The sequence below is a fragment of the Mobula birostris genome, chromosome 14 (assembly GCF_030028105.1).
Source record: "Mobula birostris isolate sMobBir1 chromosome 14, sMobBir1.hap1, whole genome shotgun sequence".
Lineage (NCBI taxonomy): Eukaryota > Metazoa > Chordata > Chondrichthyes > Myliobatiformes > Myliobatidae > Mobula > Mobula birostris.
This window is the reverse complement of record NC_092383.1, coordinates 30,033,130-30,057,507: the sequence shown is the minus strand read 5'-3', so window position 1 is coordinate 30,057,507 and position 24,378 is coordinate 30,033,130. Positions and strand designations below refer to the sequence as shown.

Sequence of the window (24,378 nt, the reverse complement as noted above, 5' to 3'; positions counted from 1 at the left end):
GGTCACCCACAATGATCTCCAGTTAGAAATGGCTTGAAGCCAAAAATAGTCACCAACTCCAAGAGCTGCACGTGGTGACCTGTATGTATCTGATAATTTTTACTTTAAACGTTTCTGATGCCAACATAGCATGCCCACAATTTACAAAACCTGATTCTAATCATGAATGTGTGCATACAAAATCCTTACAGAAAGCAGCAGGAATCGAACCTCGATCAGTGATCACTGGCACTGTAAAGCATGTGTGTTAACCGCTACATCACAGCACTGCCTGCATGAGGAGCACCTGAGATTACAGTTACAATACTGTGTCTAGGCACTCAAGATTTTTAAAATTTATATTTGTTCTAGGCATTAGTATGTCAGTAGAAAAGAGCACATTTTATATTTATAAACGTTAATTTTCCAAAAAATTAAATGCTAGAGAAATGTTTGTACTTCGTTAAAGAAAGTAACATGATAAGTAATAGACCCCTTTTCAAATAAAATCTTCATTACTTTGTAGGGATCAAGCCTAGTGCATGATTAAACAAAGATAACAAACTGGATGCTAATTATCAATGACATATAATGAGTTGAATGAACTAGTCTGATTACCTAAAACAAAAACAGGTGTGAAAGGAATCAAACTGGGTGAAGGACAAACAAACAAAGCGAGAGTGTGGCAGATGTGACAGCTTAACCCTCAAATCATCAATTCCTACTCAATGCCAAGACAGTATAGCAGCAAGATACAAGGTGGTCATCCTGCATCAGCAAGGTTGCTCCCAAGCAGAACTTTTGAGGCAGACAGGAGTTTCAAGCTGTGCTGTCCAAGCTCTTCTAAAGAAACACAAAGAAACAGGCAAGGTTGATGAGGAGAAACACAGTGGTCGGCCGCAGAAACTGAATGCAGAGATGAGAGGTACATCAAACTGATGTTCCTTTTAAATTGGAAGTCGTCTGGCACTGAACTCACAGATAACCATTGTACCCAAGTGCACTCTTCAACAGTCCTGAGAGGTCTTGTCAGGAGTGGTCTTCATGGAAGCGTTCCTCCAAACTGGAAACAGAGACTCACCTATGCACGCAAACACAGGACAGGGGAGCTGAACAATGGCAGCAAGTGCTCTGGACTAACGATGCAAAATTTGAAATTTATGGCTTAAGTAGGAAACAGTTTGTCCATTGAAGAGCTGGAAAATGCTACATCGATGTGTGTCTGCAGTCAACAATGAAGTATGGCAGAGGCTCCCTGCAGGTTTGGGGCTGCCTTTCTGCAAATGGAGTTGGTGATCTGGTCAGAATTAATGGAATCCTCAATGTTGAGAGGTACAAGCAGATTCTCATCCATCACATAATACCATCAGGCAGCCGACTGGTCCCAACTTCAATCTGCAGTAGGACAATGACCCCAAACACACAACCAAGCTCATAAAGAACTATTTTCAGTGAAATGAAGAACAAGGTAGTATGAAACAGATAGTATGCAAAGTATAGTATGGCCTCTACAGAGCCCTGATCTCAACATCAAGGATTTCTGGCATTGCCTACCAAGACTGTCAAAATCTGCAGAAGAACTGTGGCAAGTTGTCAGAGGTGCCTGGATCAACCTACCAGTGGATTTTCTTATAAAACTGCACGACAGTGTGCCTAAGAGAACTGATGCAGTTTTGAAGGTGAAGAGCGGTCACACCAAATATTGATTTGATTTCATTTTTTTAAACTGTTTTGTAGTAAATTTTTTGATATTTAGAAACTTTTCATTATTTTTGAAGGCATCTTCGCTGTACAAAACGTTTTAACACGTGACTAAAGCTTTTGCTGGGTACTGTACAGCAGTGAAATAACCATTTTGGCCATTACATCCATACTGATAACAATGCCTATCTAGGCTAATGCCATTTGCCAGCATTAGGCCTGTATCTTTTTCTCTGCCAGCTCATTCCAGATTTAGTCATTTATCCCCTCTCATTTTAACCCTGTACCCCCTCATTCTAGATTCACTTTTCCTGGGAATAAGATTATTTATCTCTATTTTATACATTTCTAAGGTTATCCCTCAGCCTCCTCCCTCCCAGTGAGAATAAACCTAGCCTATCCAGTATCGCTTTACAATTAAAGCCTTCCATTCCAAGCAAAGTCCTGGTCAACCTCTTCCACATGCTGTCTTGCTTCCTGTAGTATGGCGGCCAGTACCATACACAAAACTCCAAATAGAGGTCTTTCCAATGATTTGTGTCGCTGACGTCCAGCTCCACAGTGCTGTGCAAAAATAGACCTTTTAGTTACTCTTCTAATAACCAGAAGCGAATTTGAGAATGCTTCCCACATAAAGGGAGAGGAGGTGTTTAAATTAATTGCTTTGACCATTCAGGAGATTGACTGGACTCTCTGAGGGGATTAAAGGAAGCACAAACAAGATGGGTAGGGTATGAATTGCTGGAGTGAACAGTTGCCCTCACCTGTTTAAGTGCAGAGATTGGATTTAGCTACGTGCAGGGGATTTGTTAGTTTCCTCTATTATTAAGAGGACAACAATTAAGTTGAGGATGAAGTCTACTGTAAACGATATTTTAGTCGTTTATTGATTAAAATAGCTCAGCGGATTGATTTATTTTCACTGCAGTACTGATGCATCTGCATGAAAGACTGGGAGAGTGTGTATGAGTTTACAATATCAGGTTTGTGTAACTGAGCAGTTTTTTTTTATTTCAAAATATACTTTATTCAAAAATAAATATATGCAATAAACCATTCAATAACTTTTCATCCTTTACATATGTTTCCATTAGACTCAGTACATATCCGTATTTATAGCCACCCACGTGGCACTCCAGTAGTTCAGCTTACCATATCATTGTTGAGGGGTATATTCCCCGCCCACCGACCCCTCCCACTCCCACGGGTGGAGAAACCTATACTGTGGTCCTTCCCCACCGGGCCCTTGCGGTGGCTGCACCGAGTTTCAGTGCATCCCTCGGCACGTACTCCTGCAGCCGAGAATGTGCCAGTCGGCAGCATTCTCCCACGGACATCTCCATGTGCTGGTAGATCATCAAGTTTCGGGCTGCCCAAAGAGCGTCTTTCACCGAGTTGATGATCTGCCAGCAGCACCGGATGTTGGTCTCCGTGTGCGTCCCCGGGAACAGCCCATAGATCAGAGAGTCCTCTGTTACGCAGCTGCTGGGGATAAAACGTGACACTAGCCCGCCCATCCTCCTCCACACCCTCTTTGCGAACTGGCAGTGTGTGAAGAGGTGGGTCACAGACTCCTCCTCACTGCAGTCCTCCCGTGGTTTGTTACAGTCTTTTGGATTAAGCTACTACATAGCCACACTCAACTGTAAAGGTAAACTTCTAATTACATTACCAGGGATCCACTTTCAAGTTGATGTTGAAGCCATAAAGTTGTCTTGAACAAAACTGAGATTTGTAACATGCCGTGGTGATACCCTGCTGCACCTATACCTTTGTCACCAGAACAATGAGACTTTGTAGGGAAAGAAAATTTTTACCGTGGGTTGACACACCTGTCTGTGTGGGCGTAGGCATCCTGAAAATTTTATGAATGCATTTATTCTTGCGAGTGAGCATGTTGAAGTCTCCTGAATCAGCTGTGTTTAAAGGGTGTAAGGGAGTGGAAGGGAGAGGTTCCTGAGCTGCCACTTGAATACTGCCAAGCCATGCAGTAATTTTCTGTTGGAGCTGGAGGGTAATGTTCAAAGTGCATTTATTATCAAAGTATGTATACATTATACAACCTTGAGATTCATCTCCTAACAGGCAGCCACAAAACAAACTCCTACGTAAAAAAGACTGTCAAACACCCAATGTGCAGAGAGAGAGAAAAAGACAAGTCATACAAACAATAGAAGGAAGCAAATAGCATTCAGAACAAAAGTAAGTCTACAGACACGAAACCTGGAGCAGGCTTGGCTTTGTTTCTTTGGACTCACTTTTGTCAGGTTGGTGTTACATTTCACTGCTGTAGCTATAGCCTCAATGATAATGCATTTCATGGTGGTTTGAGGAGCTATCTCACACAATAATTAAGCAATTCTTTAAACATGGCCACCACTTCTATCATCCAAATAACTTCTCAATGAAAGATAGAATTTGCAATACTAAAGAGTGGCACAGATGTTTGAAATTTCCTGTAAGCAATGGCAGATGCCAATCGACTGTCTCATTTTAGGACTGAAGCAATGGCTGAAGTTCGCCTGTCAGAAATGGAGGAAGATCTACAACAACAGACTGCAAAAGTGGAGCAGAAAATCCGGGAGGAGGTGAGATTCATGTGCTGGGAATCGTGCATTTTGTGTTAATTTGTGGCTAGGCAAAGGATTGAGGTAATCATTAATTACTGCCTCACTGCCTGAAAATGGACAAGACTGATGTTGCATTAACACTCTTGGTGCTCCAATTATATTTTGTGGGAGAACAGTTCCAAGGAAGAGTATGATACCTTTTTAGCCAATTCATCTTTTTCCTGAATTTTGGCCTTGTTGACTCTTGATTGTGCTAACATCAGCTTTCTACGGACTGTAAATAAGTAACTAAATATTCCTTTGCACACCTAACCATGTACATTATTGAATTCTAAGGGGAATCGAAGATGAATCTGATGCATAATATCCATGACCTGCACTGGGACAAGATGGATGAATCATTGTAGAACAACACAGCACAGGCCCTTTGTCTCATGATGTTGTGTCGAACCAGTGAATCCCAATTAATCCCTTTTCCCTGAGCACTCTCCCTTCTCTGCATATCTGGTCCTTATTATTGTGCCAACCTCTTAACCTCCTCTTAGATCAATCGAACCCTTTCCTCCTACATAGTCCTTCATTTCTCTTTCATTCATGTGCCTATCAAAGACACTAATACATCGTTAATATGTCTCCACCACCACCCCTGACAATGTGTTTCATGCATCTGCCACTCTGTGTAAAAAGACAACTACCTCTGATGTGCCCCCCCCTTAGACTGTCTTCCAAGCACTCTAACATTATGCCACTCACCTGTATTATGTTAAAACTGAACAAGCGTGAAGTGACTTTGATTTCTAGTTTATTATGGGGTAATTTGAAATATAAAAAAAACGTGTAAATACTTAAAACATACTTCCTGTGTAATTAAACAATTTGAGGTTGGAAAATAGTAGGGTGAGTCATATCACGAGCATTTATTGACCTTTGTGAAACTTGGCCTTGCAACATGCCCATTTTGAAGTCACTCTTGTGTTGATTCCATCGCTTTGTAGTTTTTAAAAGTCTTCGTTTACTGGTGAAATGTGACCTCTGGTTGTGCTCTTCCTGATTGCAGAAGCTCACGGTTTGAGTCTTGTCAATTTTCAGGAGCAACAGAAACTTGAAGCCAAAGCAGCAGAAATGCAGAAGCATCATGAAACTGAAGTTGCTGATCTACAGGCAGTCATTGACCGGATGAAAAAGGTACTTCAACACATTGGGCTTCGAATAATGTCATATATCAATTAGTGTCCATCTGTTCTTTACAATAAACTTTGTTTCGAAGTTTAAAATAAATTTATTATCAATGTACATCTATGCCACCATATACAACCCGGAGATTCAATTTCTTGTGGGCATGCTCAAATCCAATTACCAGAACAGAATCAATGAAAGAGCACACTAGCTGGGCATGCAAAGACAACAAACAGTGCCAATACAAAAAGTAATAATAATAAATAAATAAGCAATAAATATAGAGAACACAAGATGAAGAGACCTTAGAAGTACATTCATAGGTCGTGGGAACATTCCAGTGATGGGGAAGGTGAAATTGAATGAAGTTATCCCCTTCGGTTCAAGAGCCTGATGTTTGAGGGGTAATGATTGTTCCTTAACCTGGTGATGTGAATCCTGAGGCTCCTGTATCACCTTCCTGATGGCAGCAGCGGGAAGAGAGCATGACCTGCGTGCTGGGGGTCTCTGATGATGGATACTGACTGCTTTTGTGTGATAACGCTCTGTGTAGATGTCTGACTCCAGCTTGAAAACAACATTTTCAAATTTCATTAATTTTTAAAACTGCTATTCTTAGTTTTAGCATTTGAATCTAGGAATGCAGGCTTAAGGCAAGAAGGAGGAAAAATTATCTACTTTCTGAGCAGTTTAATGTTAAAGTACTCCACCTTTAAAGGTAGCACAAATAATGCAGTATAAGGATACAGAGAGAGTGGAATGGACATTCATTAAAAGCCAAAAGGTATAAAGCATGAAAGACTAATATGTGGAGACCAAAGAAGCTGAGATTTTAGAGCAGAGATGGTAAGGGGAATCTAACAGGTGACTAAAACTCTTGAGAGTCCTTTTGATAAAGTAATGGAGATTTGTTTGGGCTGATGGGAGGTTTGTTAACTATATGATGGCTTTCAGTGCCAGCAAATTTAAACCTAGTAGTAGTGATGAAAGTCTTGTTTTTCTAACTTTGTAGTTAATCATTTGGAAGGCCCTAACTGAAAAGGCAGTAAAATAAGATTAAGTAATAACCATGGGTGTACACTGTAAAGGGAGAAGAAAATGCTGGGAGGGTTCGGGGAAAGAGCAATAGAGTGTGACTAATTGGATGCCTTTTGGCTGACTGACAGCTTTGTTATTCCAGGGATTTTCCCACCTCCATTGCTTCACCACTAAAAATGCATTTGTTGGAAATAATTTAAACCCAGCAGGGAAGCACAGAATTTAAAGTGTGAAATTTTGTAGCTTGTTCAATTTTATACCTATGAGTAATTGACAGATTGTTAGACAGTAAAGTTCTTTGTTACCATTTTCCTTAGCTCAATGAAGAGCTGTGGAATTCTAATGCTAAAGGGGACGTCTCCGCACTGAAATTACAGTTGGACGAATTAACTCGGGTATGTACGTGTGTCTTGGTTTTGCAATAATTAATCTATTTACCACATTCTATGGAATACAAACAATACTTTTTTGCAGTCTACAGTTGTTGAATCCTCACAGTTGATGGAAATTGAAAATTGTTTTATTGTGGTTGTATTGATATTCGGTTGTCCTGGAAACCCTGTGGATTTCTGAAATTCCTTAATGTTAAGGAAATACGAGTGGTAAGTTGTGCAAGAAAGCAGAGGTGTGCCTTGAACTGTTGCTGTTTGTTATTCCTGAGGAAGGTTTTCACCCAGGTCAAAACAAACCAATATTTGATAAGCTGTACAAATATGAATAGCTTGTATTTGAGTGCGAATCAAGAAAAGAAACTAAATCCAAAATAAGCAACACACCCAAAATGCTGGTGGAACGCAGCAGGCCTGGCAGCATCTATAGGAACAAGTACAGTTGACGTTTCGGGCCGAGACCCATCGTCAGGACTAACTGAAGAAGAGATAGTAAGAGATTTCAAAGTGTTCGCTGAACACCTACACTCTGTCCGCCAGAGAAAGCAGGATCTCCCAGTGGCCACACATTTTAATTCCACGTCCCATTCCCATTCTGATATGTCTATCCATCGCCTCCTCTACTGTCAAGATGAAGCCACACTCAGATTGGAGGAACAACACCTTATATTCCATCTGGGTAGCCTCCAACCTGATGGCATGAATATTGACTTCTCTAATTTCTGTTAATGCCCCTCCTCCCCTTCTTACCCCATCCCTTATTTATTTATTTCCCTTTTTTTTCTCTCTTCTCTCTGTCCCTCTCACAATAACTCCTTGCCTTCTCTCCATCTTCCTCTGGTGCTCCCTTCCCCCTTTCTTTCTCCCTAGGCCTCCTGTCCCATGATCCTCTCCCTTCTCCAGTCTTGTATCCCTTTTGCAAATCAACTTTCCAGCTCTTAGCTCCATCCCTCCCCCTCCTGTCTTCTCCTATCATTTTGGATCTCCCCCTCCCCCTCCCCTTTCAAATCTCTTACTATCTCTTATTTCAGTTAGCCCTGACGAAGGGTCTCGGCCCGAAAAGTCGACTGTACTTTTTCCTATAGATGCTGCCTGGCCTGCTGCGTTCCACCAGCATTTTGTGTGTGTTGCTTGAATTTTCAGCATCTGCAGAATTCCTCGTGTTTGCGTTTTTAAATCCAAAATAAGTTTAGTTTCTCCTGCTTCACAATTTGTGGTGAAGCTGAATGGACAGATTGAATCAGATTTGTGATTGAATCAGATGCTAGCAGATTTTAAGATCACTTTTAAAACTGAATTAGACACGTGCCTGGAAAGGATGTGGTGGAAGATCAGTCAGTGGCTCTAATTGGAATCTTTTCAGAGGGCCAACATGAGAGGGGTGGGCTGAATGTGCTTCTATTTAAATACCAACTTTGCATACTGCTAAAGCCCATCACAAAAATTGAGTGGGTTGAGCAAACTGTTTATCTTGTAGACTAAGGGTTTGCTACTTTTTTTAATGCCATGAACCAATACCATTAAGCAAGGGGTCCATGAACCCTAGGTGGGAACCTCTGTTCTATTGATATAAAGGGATAAATTGATCTTGCTCTCATCTTGTTGGAGTAAAGTCCAGGAATTTAATGGCCTCTCTTTGACATGATGAGGCCTTTGTATTTAGTACTTTGGGGTTAGCAATGAAATCAGTATTTTAGCTAGCCAACTATGATGGAAAATTGCAGTCTGACCGTACTTGTATTGTCTGAAATACGCAATCATGTAGTACAATTTGTGGAACAGTGATACATTAGACCAACCTTATTGGATTCAAATTTTCTTACCAGTCCATCATTGTTTGATTAGTTGTCTCCAAGTTCTATAAATCCAAGAATTCTGCATTGCAGTTAGGTTGTCTACTGTATAACCAATTGGTTAATTATAATTTTGATCAAAATGTTAAATTAGCACAATCTCCTGTTGGAGCATTTTTTTTTAAACTGAGATGGTGCTGAGATGGAATTTCATTCTCTCTCAAATGTAAATGCTTCAACTTCTACAAGAGCTATGGCTTGAATGTCTCTTCGGCCCCGTGGGCAGATTTTCAATATAGGAGAGAGAAGGGTTATCAAGAACAGTGAAGTTGAAGTCAAGAAATGGACTGACATTTCCATTTGATGATAGATGAGGTTTGAAGAGGCCAAGGCCTATTCTGTTTCCATTTGTCCTCTAGATGCCAAAATATTTGTATTCTAAAAGATTTTGATTTATTATTATTTTTCTTTTTTGTTTTTGAAAAAGTCCTTCCAACCACAGAAGGAAGACATTCATACTCTATCTAGGTGATCCAAGCTGCCACCTGTTGGCTACCCAACTCAAGTAACCCAACCCCGTAATTTTTTGCAGACCTTCTTGTTTATTGAGTGACTTATTTGAAGTTAGTAAGACTGCTGGTTTAGAAAAAACTTGCTTCTTTGTAAATCCATGAGCTAAGGAGTATCAGATTTTGTGATTTGGAGTACCAATACAAATTTAATGTGTCAAGCAGAAAGTTTAAAGTGCATACACATACTCTAATAATCCTTGTTCTGCATTAAGTTTTCCGCACAAAGTTATTCTAAAGAAAACCTTGAAATATTCTTACAAATTAGTAATAAAGTAATTGTGAGAAGCAACATTGTGCACTGCAATATAGCATAGCTGGATGATCTGGCATTGTGATGTTGGCCAAGGTATAATTACTAAGGAAGATGCTGCCTCTTCAGATGCTATTAGAAGGGAGTCCATCCTCCTCATCTAGAAAGTGGCACATTCAACAGGGCAACACGTCCTTAGCGTGGTATAGAAATGTTAGTCTTGATTTGGAGCTTGATTTCACCTCCAAATGACTTGAACTGTTACTAGTAGTGGAGTGTTGTTCTATAATTGAATGTTTGCTTGTTGCAGGAAAATGAGCACTTGAGAAGTTCCCTTCTGAAGAGCCAAACTGATATTTCTATTCTGGAAGCTACAGTGGACAAAATGAAAAATGAAGTTTCTGATCATCAGCAAGATCACGTTCGGTAAATAGCCATCAGATACACACTGCAGCTTCAGTTTTTGTTAGGAGTATGTTTTACTTTAATATGTTAATTACATTTGTTGTTCAAGCTGTTGTAATTATAATGTGGCAGATCTGCCACTTGGACAGGTACATGAATAGAAAAGGTTTACGTAGAACGGTACAGCATTGAAACAGGCCCTTCGGCACACAGTGTGGCGCCAAACCAAATAAATTAGCAATCAGATGGCCAACTAACCTAATCTCTTCTGTCTGCACAATGTCCATATCCTTTCATTTCCCACACATTCATGTGCTGGTCTAAACATCTCTTAAAAATCCCTATTTATCTGCCTCCACCACCACTCCAGGCAGCACATTCCAGGCCACCCGGCAACCTTTGTATAGAGAAAAAGAATCAAGGCGCTCACATCTCATTTGAAATTACCCCCTCTTACCTTACATGCTTGCCCTCTGGTATGAGATATTTCAACCTTGGGGGCTGGGGGGGGGGGTTGGGGGAGATACCGTCTCTCTACTCTATCTTTGTTTCTCATAATCTTATAAACCTCCATCAGGTCTCCCCTCAGCTTCCGCCAGACCAGTGGAAACAGAAGTTTGTCTGTTCTCTCGTTACAGGACATGTCCTCTAATTCAGGCAGCCTCCTGGTAAACCTCTTCTGCACCCTCTCCAAAGCCTTGACATCCTTCCTATAATAATGTGACCTGAACTGTATGCCATATTCCAGATGTGGCCCAAATAGAATTTTATAACGCTGAAACACAACTTCCTGACATTTGAACTAAATGCTTTTAATGATAAAGGCAAACATGCCATATGCCTTCTAAGCCACCCTATCAACCTGTGTAGCCATTTTTGGGGAGCTCTGAACATGGACCTCAAGATCACTGTTCATCAACACTGTTAAGGGTCTTGCCCACAACAGTGTATTGCCTCTTCACTTTCGACCTTCCAAGGTGCAACCTTTCATATTTGGCCAGCTTAAATGGCAGATGGCGCCGATCTAGATCCCGCTGTATTCTTTGCCAGTCTTCTACACTATCCACAACTCCACCAATCTTTGCATCATCTGTAAACTAACCTGTCCATCTATATTTTCATCCAGGTCAGATATCTACATCACGAACAATAGAGGTCCTGGTACAGAACACCACTAATCACAGACCTCCAGCTAGAATAAGTCCCTTCAATAACCATCCTCTATCTTCTATGGGAAGCTAGATATGAATCCAAAAGCCCAATTCACCATTGATTCCATGCATCTTAATCTTCTGGATGAGCCTCGCATGGGGAACTTGTCAAATGCCTTACTAAAATCCATGTAGACAACATCCATAGCTCTATCTTCATCAAACACCTTTGTCACCTCTTCAAAAAACTCAAGTTAGTAAGACACGATTTGCCCCACACAAAACCATGCTGGCCATCCCTAATTAGACCATGGTTTACCAAATGCTTATAAATCCTATCCTTAAGAATTCTCTCCAGTAATTTCCCTATCACTGATGCAAGACTTATTAGTCTATGGTTTCTGGGATTATTCCTGGTTCCCTCCTTGAATAATGGAATAACATTAGCTACTTGCTAGTCCTCTGGTACATTGCCTGTGGTTAGAGAGGACACAAAGATATTGGTCAAGACTCCAGAGAGAGACTCCTCTTGCCTCTCTCAATATCCCATCAGGCCCTGGGGACTCAGCTACCTTAATGCTCTTTAAGAGACCCAACACAATCTCCTGCTCTACTTCAAACTGCCCTTGTATATCCTCTCAGCACTGATCTTCCTATCCTTCATCTTTCTCCTTGGTAAATACTGATATAAAGCACTCATTAAAGACCTTGCCCACATCCTCTATATCCTAACAAATGTTCCCCCTTTTATCCTTGAGTGGTCCTACCTTCTCCCTAGTTATCCTCTTGTTCTTGGTGTCTGTAAAGAATGCATTGGGATTCTTCTTAATCCTACTTGCCAAGAATTTTTCATGGCCTCTCCTGCCTTTCCTAATTCCCACCTTGCATTCTTTTTTTTTGGCTTCTTCATAATCCTGAAGGGTTCTGTTTCATTCTAGCTTCCAAAGCATTACATACTTTTCCTTTCTTCTTGATTATATTCATCACCTCTCTCAACGTACAAGCTTCTCTTACCTTGTCCTTCCTTCATATGCCCTGTACTCTGTGTAGTTGGTTTTTAAATGCACTCCACATGTCAGATGTGGATTTACCCAAAAACAGCTGGTCTCAATTAACTCTCCCTCGTTCCTGCCAAATGATTTTATAATTTGCCCTGCTCCAATTTGATACTGCAAGCTCCATGCTTATCCTTATCGAAAGCTGTCTTAAAAGTTAAGGAGTTGTGATTAGTATTCCTTAATTGATCACCCATTGAAAGATTGGTCACCTTGCCAGGTTCAGTACCCAACAGCAGGTCCTCTTGTTGGAATATCTACATATTGATTTAAGAAACCCTCCTGGATGCACCTCACAAATTCTGCCCCATCTAAACCATTTGCACTCAGAAGGTTCCAGTTTATGTTAGGGAAGCTGAAGTCCCCCATAACAACAACCCCATTGTTTTAACAACTTTCCTTAATCTGCCTGCATTTTTGTTCCTCCATGTCCCAGAAGCTACCAGAGGGTCTGTAGTACAATCCTGTAAGAGTGATTGCACCCTTCCTATTGAGTTCTACCCATATAGAATCAGCCTTCCATTATGTCTGCTCTGAGCGCAGCTGTGATATTGTCCCTGATTTGTAGCGTAAATCACCTCCTCCCTCTTTTTAACTCCCTCTCTATCCTTTCTAAAACAATGAAATCCTGGGGGCATTAAGCACCTATTCCTGTGCCTCTTTAAACCAAGCCTTTAATGGCCACAATATCATGGTTTCATGTGCTGATCCATGCTCTAAGTTCATCACCTTTACCATAATATTCCTGGCATTCAAATACGCACACTTCAAACTATCTGTCCCATTATATCTATTGTTCCTGTCTGATTTTTACTGGCTCTGACATGGACTTTCCTGTCCACCCCTCCACTTTCTGACCTGGTTCCCATTCCCCTGCCATACTAGTTTAAACCCTCCTGAGGAGTACTCAGAAACTTCTTCACAAATATATTGGTTCCCCTCCAGTTTAGGTTCCAACCCACCCCTCTTGTACAGATCAGGTCACCCCTGTCTCAGGAGAGGTTCTAAAGATCCAAGAACCTGAACCACTGCCCCCTACATCAATTCCTAATAGTAGTCATCCATTGCTACTATTATGCCATTCCTGCTCTGACTAGAATGTGGCACTAGGAGTAATCCAGAGATTATTACCTTGGAAGCCCTGCTCTTCAGCCTAACTTCCTATACTCACTTTACAGGACCTCTTCCCCATTTCTACCAAAGTCATTGGTGTTAATGTGCACCATGATATCTGGCTGCTCACATTCCCCCTTGAGAACATTTTGTAGCCACTCTGAAATATCCTGCACCTGGGAGGCAACATACAATCCTGGCGTCTCTTTTGCAGATACAGTATCTCTTGCATTCCCCCTAACTATTGAGTGCCCTATTACTATTGCTCTGCTTGACTTTACCCTTCCCTGCTGAGCTTCAGTCCAGGCCACAGTGCCACTAGCTTGGCTCCTGGTGGTCACTATCCGAAACTTGCACTCAGTCAAAGTCTCATCAATGAAGTTTTCAGCCTCCTGGATGGTCCTGAGTATATCCAGCTCCAGTTCCTTGACCTTGTCAGTCAGGAGCTGAAGTTGGGTGTACTTTCTGCAGATGTCGTCATCAGGGAGTCTGTTAGGAATCCTGCAATCCCATATCTTATTCCACTGCCTGAACTGTCATATTGCCTGCACTGAATTAAGGACTAAGGACTTACAGACAGTACAAAAAGTCTTACCTGTTCTTACCTGTGGCTTCTCTCTGAAACATTTGAGCTTCACACTCACCTAGGTCACTTACTCATCTTCTTCTACCAAGCTTTTTATACCTTTGGCTCTAACTTCTTAAACTTAATTTCTGCAATCAAACAAATGATTCCTAACGACTCAGCACCCTTAGCCTGCACCTGTTCCTGCTGAAGCCTGTTGAACCAAAGCTTTCCACTCTAGTCTTGGTCCACTCCGACGATGTCCACTCTGCTTAAACCTCACTTATTTTTATTACTAACCCAAGTAATCTCCCAACTCTGACAGTCCCGGCAGTTTGGGATATGGACCAAACACAGGTAATTGGGACTAACTTGGATGGGGATCTTGGTCAGCATGAACCAGTTGGGGCAAAGGGCTCTTTTAACAATAACTGATGCCAGTGTTTATAATGGAACTTGTGCCATTATCCTTATAGATGTCCATTTACAAGACTGGCCTTGAGCTAATCTGGCATTGGCTTTTCTTTCCCTGTGGTTGCCAGCTGCATGTAGTTCTGCTACACTTCTTTTGGAGTCCAATTTTAATCCAGATTCATTAAGGGCTGTATATCTGGACCAAGAAAGATCCTGCTTTCTTCAGGAAAGATCCAGGATCTTCCTTGTTCCAGAAAACCTGACCCTTAGTGAACCTGGATTAAAATTGAAGGAATTGTGCAACTGGCCTCTTCAGATCAATGGGAGAAGTCTGGTTCTGGGAGGAAGAAAAGTAGTTACTTATGTTACCTCCTATGTTCTTCAAATTTAGTGCTATGAATGTTCAGCCCTCCACTATTCAATAAGATGCATGAATGTGTCCCAAGTATTACTGAATCTTTGAACATCAAAGATATTCACAAATATCTAGTAGTCCAGATCACACCAGCCTCTTGTAATACTGAAAGAAGACCCCTGGTAGCAATTAAAGTCGTTCTGCCTAGCAACTGTTGCAAGGTTCTTGCTAGGACCATATAGAATTGGCATGTCCTAAGAAAAGGTGACAGGTTATTTTGGAGTAATTTAAGATCTGTGATTCATTTGTCTGCCGTCTTTGAGGGAATTCATAATTCTACATGTATGTGAATTCTCCTGAAATTGTCACCAGTGTCCTTAACTCTCCTTGTTCAATTTACCCTTCATCCTGTATTTGGTCCTAGTTCTACAGTGTGTCCACTTTAAAGTTCCTCTGCAATTCTTCTCTGTGATATTTGGCTGCTTTCTGATTCTGCCCTTCTGTGCACTTCCAACTTCCTTTGCCTGCAGTGCAGTGGCAGAGTTGGGGAAACTGCTGCCTCACATCTCCAGCAAAACGGATTCAACCCTGTCCTCCCATGCTGTCAATGTGGAGCTTCCCTGTTCCTTAATTGTGTGAATTTCCTCTGGTATTCCCCCAGTGATGTTGGGGTTGGCAGAATAATTAACCACTGTAAATTTCTCACTGTATAGATAAGCGGTAGACTTGGGTGAGTGAATAGAGTGGGTTTTAGTGTAATTAGTTGCTTAATGAATGTACTTGCTTATTTGAAGGGCTTTTTCCTGTTCTGTGATTGTTGGATGCAAAATCTGCTGTCACCTGAACGCTCATGTCTCACTGCTCCTTGTCAAATCTGTTTCTTGTCCCTTTGTACTTCTTTTAACAAAGCCATTGGTTGCCTTTCCAGATGTTGTCGTCTGTGCCTCAGTGCCAGTACTTTCTGATTGGCTTGTTTGAGGCAGTTTACTATATTAGGGATGATTTAAAATTGTTGTACAGTATTTTGTTTTAGCTGTATTTGCCTTCCACATGTCCTTTTGGAAAAAAGGATGTGTTTTTGATGCCAAGTTAAAAGCAATTTAAACAATGCATTTTGTTTGCATGAGTATTTAGAAAGTCACTGGCAAGATTCCTGGAAAACTCTTTTAGGAATTTAATTGATTTGTCACACAACAGAAGTTGTGACAATAGAGCAGAAGTGAATGTATTTACAGGGTAAAGATGCACAAGCTTTTAATAATCCCATGTTTCCCAACCAGGGCAAAAGAAGTTATAAAGAAACTAACAGAAGAGAATGAAGTCTCCACAAATCAGATACAGATGCTTCAGTATGTTATTTTTGCTTGTATTGAAGGATTAAACTATAATTTTATTATAGAGATGTGCACAGGGTATCAATTCAAGACTCAAGGGTAATTAGAAAAACTCCAATAATCTGCTGTCTGACAATTCAGAGATCCTGATGGTGCCACATCTGGCTTGGTTAATATCGACTGTTTTTCCATCCCACACATGGGATAACAGTTCCTGCCTCTATTCCCACACTCCCTTTAAGCTTGCATGGTTCACTGGAAAATTGGCTGTGATTATTTACAACATCTTAAATGTGAGTTAAAAGTGTGTTTAGGTACATCCTGACTGACTGTCCGTTGTGCCATTGGCAGCACTATCTCTGTCTGTCTATACTGCTACACACAGATACAGAAGGATTTTTCATTGCTGTTTCCAAGACAGTTTTGATTTACCAGTCACGTTTGTTAATGTTGAGGTGAACCACTGAACCTGGAGGACCAGTGGACCACTCTTAGTCAGGCCTCTGCCCTTTGACCTGTCAGCATGGGTGGCCCTGCCAAGCACTAAAGCATAAGGCCTTGACTCCAGCCAACATGGCTCTCCGGGCCATTGAAGCACGCAAGCACTTAACCCTATGACATAGTTGAGGTCCTCTTGGAGGAAAATAGCATCCAGTATTTTGGAAAATCTAGTCATTCGATATTATCAATGTCCCGTCCATCATCATTGGAGCTTTTACTAAATTTAAAATTGAAGAATATTTTTAATTATATAAACAGATTTGTGATCTGTGTTTGTCCAGTCCATTTCTCTCTCCTGCTTATGCTGCCTGACCTACTGAGTTCCTTAAAGTTTTTTTTCTTTTGCTCCGGATTCCATCAGTATCTGTAGGTTTCCTATGTCACAGTTCTCCTGGTGTTCGCTGCCAAGTATTATTTGGTAATAAATGAATTGAAATTGTTGCATGCAGTACTGTGCAAGAGTATTTGACACGTTAAAAAAACCTGCAAAATGAAGATGCTTTCAAAAATAATGGCAAGTTTCTAAATGTAAAAAAAACTATAAAGAGCAGTAAACAGCAAAAAAATTAAATCAATATTTGGTGTGACTACCCTTTGTCTTTAAAACTGCAGCAATTCACTTTGGTACACTGTTGTACTGTTTTATAAGAAAATCAGCTGGTAGGTTGTTCTAAGCATCTTGGAGAGCTTGCCACAGTTCTTCTGCAGACTTCGGCTCTCTCGCTTGCTTCTGTCTCTCCAGGTAATCCCAGGTGGCGTCAGTGATGTCGAGGTCAGAGCTTGATGAAGGCCATGCTATCTGAAACCATATAAGAAATCTAAAGTGCCTAAGACTTTTGCACAGTACTGTACACGCAAAATAAAAATAGAAAATGCTGTAAGAACTTGGTGGGTCAGTTTGGAATTTGGAGCCAATGATATTTAGAATTTGCATAAATGTAAGTTGCAGCTATAGGCTGTTTTACAAAGGGTTTTTGTTTTGAATAAGTTAGTTTGTTTTTGATGTTCCATCACTATTCTTGCATTATCTTCTTCAGAGAAGCGAACAAGGCCCTTTACGATAGCAATAATTCATTAAGAAGTGCTTTGGAAAAGAGTCTCAGCGCAAGTAAAAAGAAAGTAAGTTTAAAAAAAATGTTCCAGAAAATTGGGTGTTTCCAGGTTGTGAAGATCACAAATCACTGCAGCAAGTGACTTGTTTCCTGTTGCCTTAAAGCTTTTCCACTAAAGTGATGGTTGGGAATGTCATGACAACCTATCTACTTGCCTGACAAGTGTCACTGAAGAAACTGAACTATACTAATTTTGCTTCTGTTATAATCAATATAAACTTCACTTCAGGACAGAAATGTTTAGAATTCTCCAAGACGAGGGAGTTAGAAACTAGAGAAACATTGACAGTATGACCTTTAAAGTATCCACTTTTCCCAATGGAATGAAGTCTGTAATGATGGGATCATGTACCCAACGGGCAAATGTGTTTTGTTGCCTAGGAGGAGTTTGGAGGATGTCTTCTAATGCTTGCTACTTCTGTAATGTTATATTACAGTCAGTTACATTAAATATCCTGTAATTAAGTAGAAACTTTGGTTAAATGTACCAGAATCCGTATAGTATTTTAAAAAAATATTTTCTTGTAATATGACCATTGCTAGCAAAGATAGCATTATTTACTCATGTACTTGCCTTGGTGCTGCTGCACCAGGATTTGGGGCTTTTTGTGCCCTGCAGCTGACCAAAACAATAGATGGCCATTGCAAAAACAAAAAAGGAATCAGTAGTTACGAAGGTTCAATTTCTTGTAAATTGTTGGAAGTGATTAAAACCGAGCCAGATGGTTACCAAACATTCATCTGTTTATTGGTTAGAACTATAGAGCTAAATCTGGGTAAAGATGTGCACCAGATCAGGCAGGAGTAATGCACTGATTGGAGTCTTCATTTTGGATGGTAAATTGTACTGAACCACTGTCAGGGTTTTTGCCAGATTTTGACCTATTCACTCATCTGATCCTTGATGAAAGGAGGTCTATGAAGCCTGAGATTGAAGAATAATTGTTATTGCCTATGGTTTTGGAAACCTATATTTGCAATATTTTCTTATGGATCTACTTGTCTTGTACCTAGCATTCCTTAATTGAACCAGATGGGACAGAAGAACAAAATAGATTGCATACCATTAACTACAACAGGTAGGCAAAATAAAACATTTTTTGACAGATGTTGCACTTCCCGAATTGCAAGTGGACTGATTCATCAGTAGCTTATAAAGGTATTAATGATGAAAATAAACCCCACAAAGTAATGAACCAGGATTGTGTATGCAGGACTGGAAATGTTTAGTAGGCCTAGGGTGGAGTGGAGGAAGTAGAATGGTAGACAGGAGGTGAGTTGGTCTCCTTTGATGTAGATGGCACAGTGAAAAGACTTAAAAATGTGGAACTGAGGTTGATTTTAAATTTATGTTGAGCTAGATTCACTTGTATTAGAATCATTGGTAAACCCCTTAACAGAGTTGAACTGTAAACTTCTCACATCAAACAGCAGACTTCATTGAGGTACCACATTAGACCATAAGGCATAGGAGCAGAATTAGGCTACTTGGCCCATCAGGTCTGTTACAGCATTCAATCATGGCTGATCTTTTTCTCCCCTCCTCAGCCCTACTGCCCAGCCTTCTCCCCGTAACCTTTAATGCTGTGTTCAATCAAGAACCAATCAAAATTTGTCTGAAATACACCCAATGACCTGGTCTCCACAGCTGCCTGTGGTAATAAGTTCCACAAGTTCACCACCCTCTGGCTGAAGAAATTTCACAACATCTTTGTTTTAAGTGGATACCCCTCTATCCTGAGGCTGTGCCCTCTTGTCCTAGACTCCCTCACCATGGGAAATATCCTTTCCATATCTACTCTGTCTAGGCTTTCAATCTACTGTGCATCCCGCTCTGTGATTATAAGAAAACCCTAATGTCACTTGTTACACATGGAGCGAACATTTCTGAAACTAATATAATCCCGCATTAGTTTAGGGAATAAGTCAGGTAGTAATGGGGAGAGAATCAATGTATTCTGCAGCAATGTTATCAACATGAAACATTAACATGTTCTCTTCCTGGATTTTGATTTTTGGATTTTCTGCTTCTGAAATTTTTGTTTGCTTTTCTGGATTGGGAGTGTGGAGGAGACAACACCTTCCTTAAAGTGCTCCACATGGTTCTGGGCTCCATCCTACAAGGGGCAATGAAAGCCTTGGAGAGAGTGCAAAAAATAATATTCCCTGTAATGTCCTGTGAATGAGTTCAACAGGTTACACGTAAAGTGGTCCATGTGGGAAATGAGGAGACACTTCCTCAGTGGTTTGATTGAAAACCTTATTACAACATGGTGCTACTTTAAAATAAATCTAGACCTGAAAACGTAGTGATGTAAGGAATGTAAGAACTCCAGACTAATTGAACTGAATAACCAGTTTATGTTGTGCATTCTGTATAATCCTTTGTAGTATTTCCAATGGAGATGTTGACGCTGTGATTTTGAACAACGATGAATCCAGGCACAGAATATCTGCCGTAGCAAACTGGGCAGATCGATACTTGGATAGTGGTGTGTCCACGTCTCAGGATGTGGCAGATTATTCTTCTGATGACTATGACAGTGATCGCAGTAATGATTCCCATGAAACAATGCACTATAGTTACTCGTATGTGGCTTCAGATGCAGAGGTGAGCTAACCTGCTTGGAGGCTTTCATTTCTGGTTTGAAATTGCTTGCAGTGATTCGTGTGATAAATGCTTTTGTTTTACCATCAGCTGTCTGTTTCCACGTCCTACTAGTGTAAACCTGCTATTCCACATTCCTTTCATATAAGCTATACAATAGAGATCTGACCTCAAAGCCTAGCAACCCAGACTTAAAATGAATAGTGCAAGAACAGGTATGTGGATTGGTTCTGCAAAGCAGTCAGCAATGCAAGGTGTTGTCACAATTAATCTTGAGTTTTGATTGCAGAATATTCCAGCAATGAGGAGTATTATTTCCACATCGATTAAATAAATGACGAGGGACAGGAAAGTAACATGAACTACCAATTTCTAAATTGGACTCATTACTTTGAATGTAATTCTCACTGCTGCCATTGGGTGGAAGGTACAGGAGCCTCAGGACTCACACCACCAGGTTCCAGAACAGTTACTACCCCTCAACCATCAGGCTTTTGAATAAAAGGGGATAAATACACACATTTTCCCCATCATTCAGATGCTCCCACAACCAATAATCTCACTTTAAGGACTCTTTATCTCATTATCTCATGTTCTCGTTATTTATTGCTATTTATTTAAATTTGCATTTGCACGGTTTGTTGTCTTCTGCACTCTGGTTGATCTTTCATTGATCCTGTTACAGTTACTATTCTATAGATTTGCTGAGTATGGCTATAGGAAATTGAATCTCTGGGTTGTATATAATGACATATATGTACTTCGATAATAAAATTTACTTTGAAATTTGAATATTCATGTAGATTCTTCTTGCGGTTCTCAAGTCTTGAAACTATTGCTGTGTTTGGCATCTGGTACAAACCCCATTGCTTACTCGCTGATCATTAATCTTCTTGCTGTAGTTTGGTTTAAGATGGATATTTACAACTTCATATCCCATTTGACCTCTCCTGCAGCTTTCAAACTACTGGTCAGTTCATCAACTTTACAGTCTAGTTTGGCTTCAAAGTCAATTCTTACCCTTGCCTCAGCTGTTCTGATCCTGAAAACTGAGTCTGTGTTTGTATTACCTCCAGACTTGATTATCCAAATGTTCTCTGGGATTTCATCCTTGACAAACTCCAGCCTATTCAAAATTTGGCTTGTGTCCCAGCTCCTAGTTTCCACCTATCCTGTTCTTCTGTCAGCTTTCCACTTGCTGATGTCCATCTTCAGCTCCCAGTTAAACAATTTTAAGAATTACCCTTACTTTCAAATACAAGAAAACCTGCAGATGCTGGAAATCCAAGCAAAACACACAAAATGTTGGAGGAACTCAAAAGGTCAGGAAGCATCTATGGAAAAGAGTAAACAGTTGCGTTTCAGGCCGAGAGTCCCGATGAAGGGTCTTGGCCTGAAACATTGACTGGTTACTCTTTTCCATAAATCCTGCCTGGCCTGCTGAGTTCCTCCAGCATTTTGTGTCCCTCCATTGCCTGTCACTCCTCATTTTTGTGAAGATCCTCCAGTCCAATTAACTCTTCTCAGGCTTCCAGCAGGATACAGTCGATTATAACCGACGTCTTGAATACAAACTCTGCCATCTTTTTCATTCATCCCTGAAGAAGGTGGCAGGGTTTGTCATTGAAACGTCGGTTATAATCGATCCCTGTTCCCGGCTGGAAGTCCGAAAAGAATTTATTTGTACTATATACTGGGAAAGCACCAGATCCTTTTCACTCTAGTCCTGTTATTCTTCATTGTTTCTCCGTTGATTCAATTCTGGCTACAACTGGAATCAAATTTTCATTATACCACTGTTGCTACCTGTGCTTTTAAGCTCTGAAACGCCCCTGCTAAATCAATCTGACATGGAGAGATGGAGACACACTTGTTTTGATGTATTAAGATCTTGTGCCTTACACAAGACTCACTTCTACCAGCCTCAATGTTTCTTTATGCATAATGACATTTGAAAGTACTGTTTGGAAGTGCTTTGTGATATTTTACTAGATTAGGAATGCAACATAAATGTTTGATAAATTATGGAAGTATTTGTATTTAAATAGATAAGAAAATGATGCATTAGGAAATTAGAAATTAATTCAAGGCTAGTGGCGCAGTGAGATCAGCGCCGGGCTCGAGAATGGAGGTTCCCGAGTTCGATCCAGTGACAGACCACTCCTGAGCGTGCTCTCCATCCATGCCGGGTTGATGTCGAGCTCGCAACTTGACCTCATTAAAAAAAACCACTGCCACCTCCAGTTTAAATTCCCACGCGGAATATTGCGGAGGATCAAATACCCAAACCCAAAGCTTGTCAAAAGTGATCATTTTGAGAAATTTCAATTATTTCCTTTTATTTACAATGTGTACACAAATGCACATCGTGCACTTGCTGTGGGCTTGGCGAACAGTGGTGAATTTATCATTTGGCTGTGTTTCTATTAGATGCCGGAGGTGAGGACGGAGGTGGACGGAGTAGTTGGAGGCTGGAAACCCTTGCGGCCGGTTAGTCGCTGTAGCTCCACGGCATCTTCCCGGAGGCGTTTACCAGCATTTTCACCCAAGGTAACATCCAAACAATAACTATCGGGAAAATGTTCTCTGGATCATCCAGGCTTTGCCTTTGGCTAGTGCAATTATATTGCTTTCAATTTTGAAGATATTAAAGATGCTGTGCTTTCATTAATATCGTTGGAAATGCATGAAAAGAACAATAAGCAGTTTTAATGTCTAGATTACCAATTCCGATTACTTTTTTTCTAGAATTCCTAATTGATTTAGGTAGGGCCATTTGCTAGCTAAATTGAGTACAGTTAATTGTGGCTTAACAATTTTTTTTTTAAGTAAACCAGATGTCCTCTCCCAGTAAAGAACTGGCTTAACTTTTGCTGCTTCCTCAAAGACCGAAAACAATTAATACTCAGAATCAGATTTTATATCACTGGCATATGGCACGAAATTTGTAAACTTTCAGGCAGTGGGACAATGAAATACATGGTAAATATAGGGGGAAAAACTGAATCACAGTAAGAATATCAAATCGTTAAGTTAAAATAAGTACTGCAAAAAAACAGTAGTGAGGTCGTGTTCATGGGTTCAATAACCATTTAGAAATTGGATGGCCGAGGGGAAGAAGCTGTTCCTGAATCACTGAGTGTGTGCCTTCAGGCTTCTGTATCTCAATGTAAAAATTTTGTTTCCCAATGGTAAAAATGAGAGAAGGGCATGTCCTGGGTGGTGGGGATCCTAAATGATGGATGCTGCCTTCCTAAGGCACCACTCCTTGAAGATGTCTTGGATACTGTGGAGGCTAGTACCAATGATGGAGCTGATTACAAGTTTCTGCAACTTATTTCGATCTTGTCCACTCCCCCCCCCCCCCCAATGCTAGACGGCAATGCTGCCAGTCAGAATGCTCTCCACAGTACATCTGTGGAAATTTTCAGTTGTTTACATTGACAAACCAAATCTCCTCATACTCCTAATGAAATATAGCCCCTGTCTTGCCTCTCTTATAGCTGTATCTATTTGTTGTGTCCTGGTTAGGTCCTCAGAGATATTGACACCCAGGAACTTGAAACTGCTCACTTTCTCCACTTCTGATCCCTCTGAGGATTGGTTTGTGTTTCCTTGTCTTACCCTTCCTGAAGTCCACAATCAGCTCTTTGGTCTTGAGTGCAAGGTTGTTGCTGTGACAATTAAGTGGTATATCTTGTGCCTGTATGCCCTTGTGTGCAATGCTGTACAGATTCTCCCAGTGGTGATTAATTTGCCAGATCTGTGGATGGGGCTGAGATGCTTTTTGTAAATTAGTGCAAGAATCCTTGACAACATTATCTCAGCAACCTTGACTAGTTCCCTCCCTTTATCTGATAGCAAAGGATTTGCTTTTAAAATCAGACTTTCACCTACTGTCTACAACAGTATGACAGTGGCACATCAAATCTGTGAATATTTCAAATTAAAATAAAGCTACGGGAAAATATTAAGTATGTTCATGAAAAATTGCCATGGCATTTCAGTTATTTGTAAATGTATCAAAAGCAGACATAATAGGTTTCTGACAGCACTTCTCAGCTAGTGTAGCACGATAGTAAAGGAATATGTTGTCATATATCAAATCTCCAAGCAGCTGTTAACTGGTTCATTCTGCACTAGCTTGTGTTCCAATTACTCACCTTCTGGTGATACACATAGTGAATTGGAAAGGAAGGTGCTGTTATTTGAAACATTTTCACAAAATGACAGTATTTGGACTAAAAAGATGCAGCATAGTGGTGCAGGTAGTAGAGCTTTGCAGCTCCATTCGTCT

The 24,378-nt window shown here is 40.5% G+C and overlaps 1 protein-coding gene across 3 annotated transcripts in view; it reads left to right on the top strand.

Annotated features, from left to right (window-relative positions):
- Nucleotides 1-24,378, top strand: part of rasef2 (RAS and EF-hand domain containing 2) — a 91,109-nt gene that overhangs the window by 44,318 nt on the left and 22,413 nt on the right. For 2 of the 3 annotated variants that reach the window (XM_072278307.1, XM_072278304.1), the window contains 9 exons: nt 4,178-4,268; nt 5,340-5,435; nt 6,782-6,859; nt 9,779-9,894; nt 15,807-15,875; nt 17,399-17,480; nt 18,488-18,552; nt 19,865-20,084; nt 22,512-22,631. In XM_072278307.1, coding sequence (XP_072134408.1) covers nt 4,178-4,268; nt 5,340-5,435; nt 6,782-6,859; nt 9,779-9,894; nt 15,807-15,875; nt 17,399-17,480; nt 18,488-18,552; nt 19,865-20,084; nt 22,512-22,631 — 937 coding nt within the window. The remainder of the gene's footprint in view (nt 1-4,177; nt 4,269-5,339; nt 5,436-6,781; nt 6,860-9,778; nt 9,895-15,806; nt 15,876-17,398; nt 17,481-18,487; nt 18,553-19,864; nt 20,085-22,511; nt 22,632-24,378) is intronic. The other variant, XM_072278306.1, reaches the window with a different exon arrangement.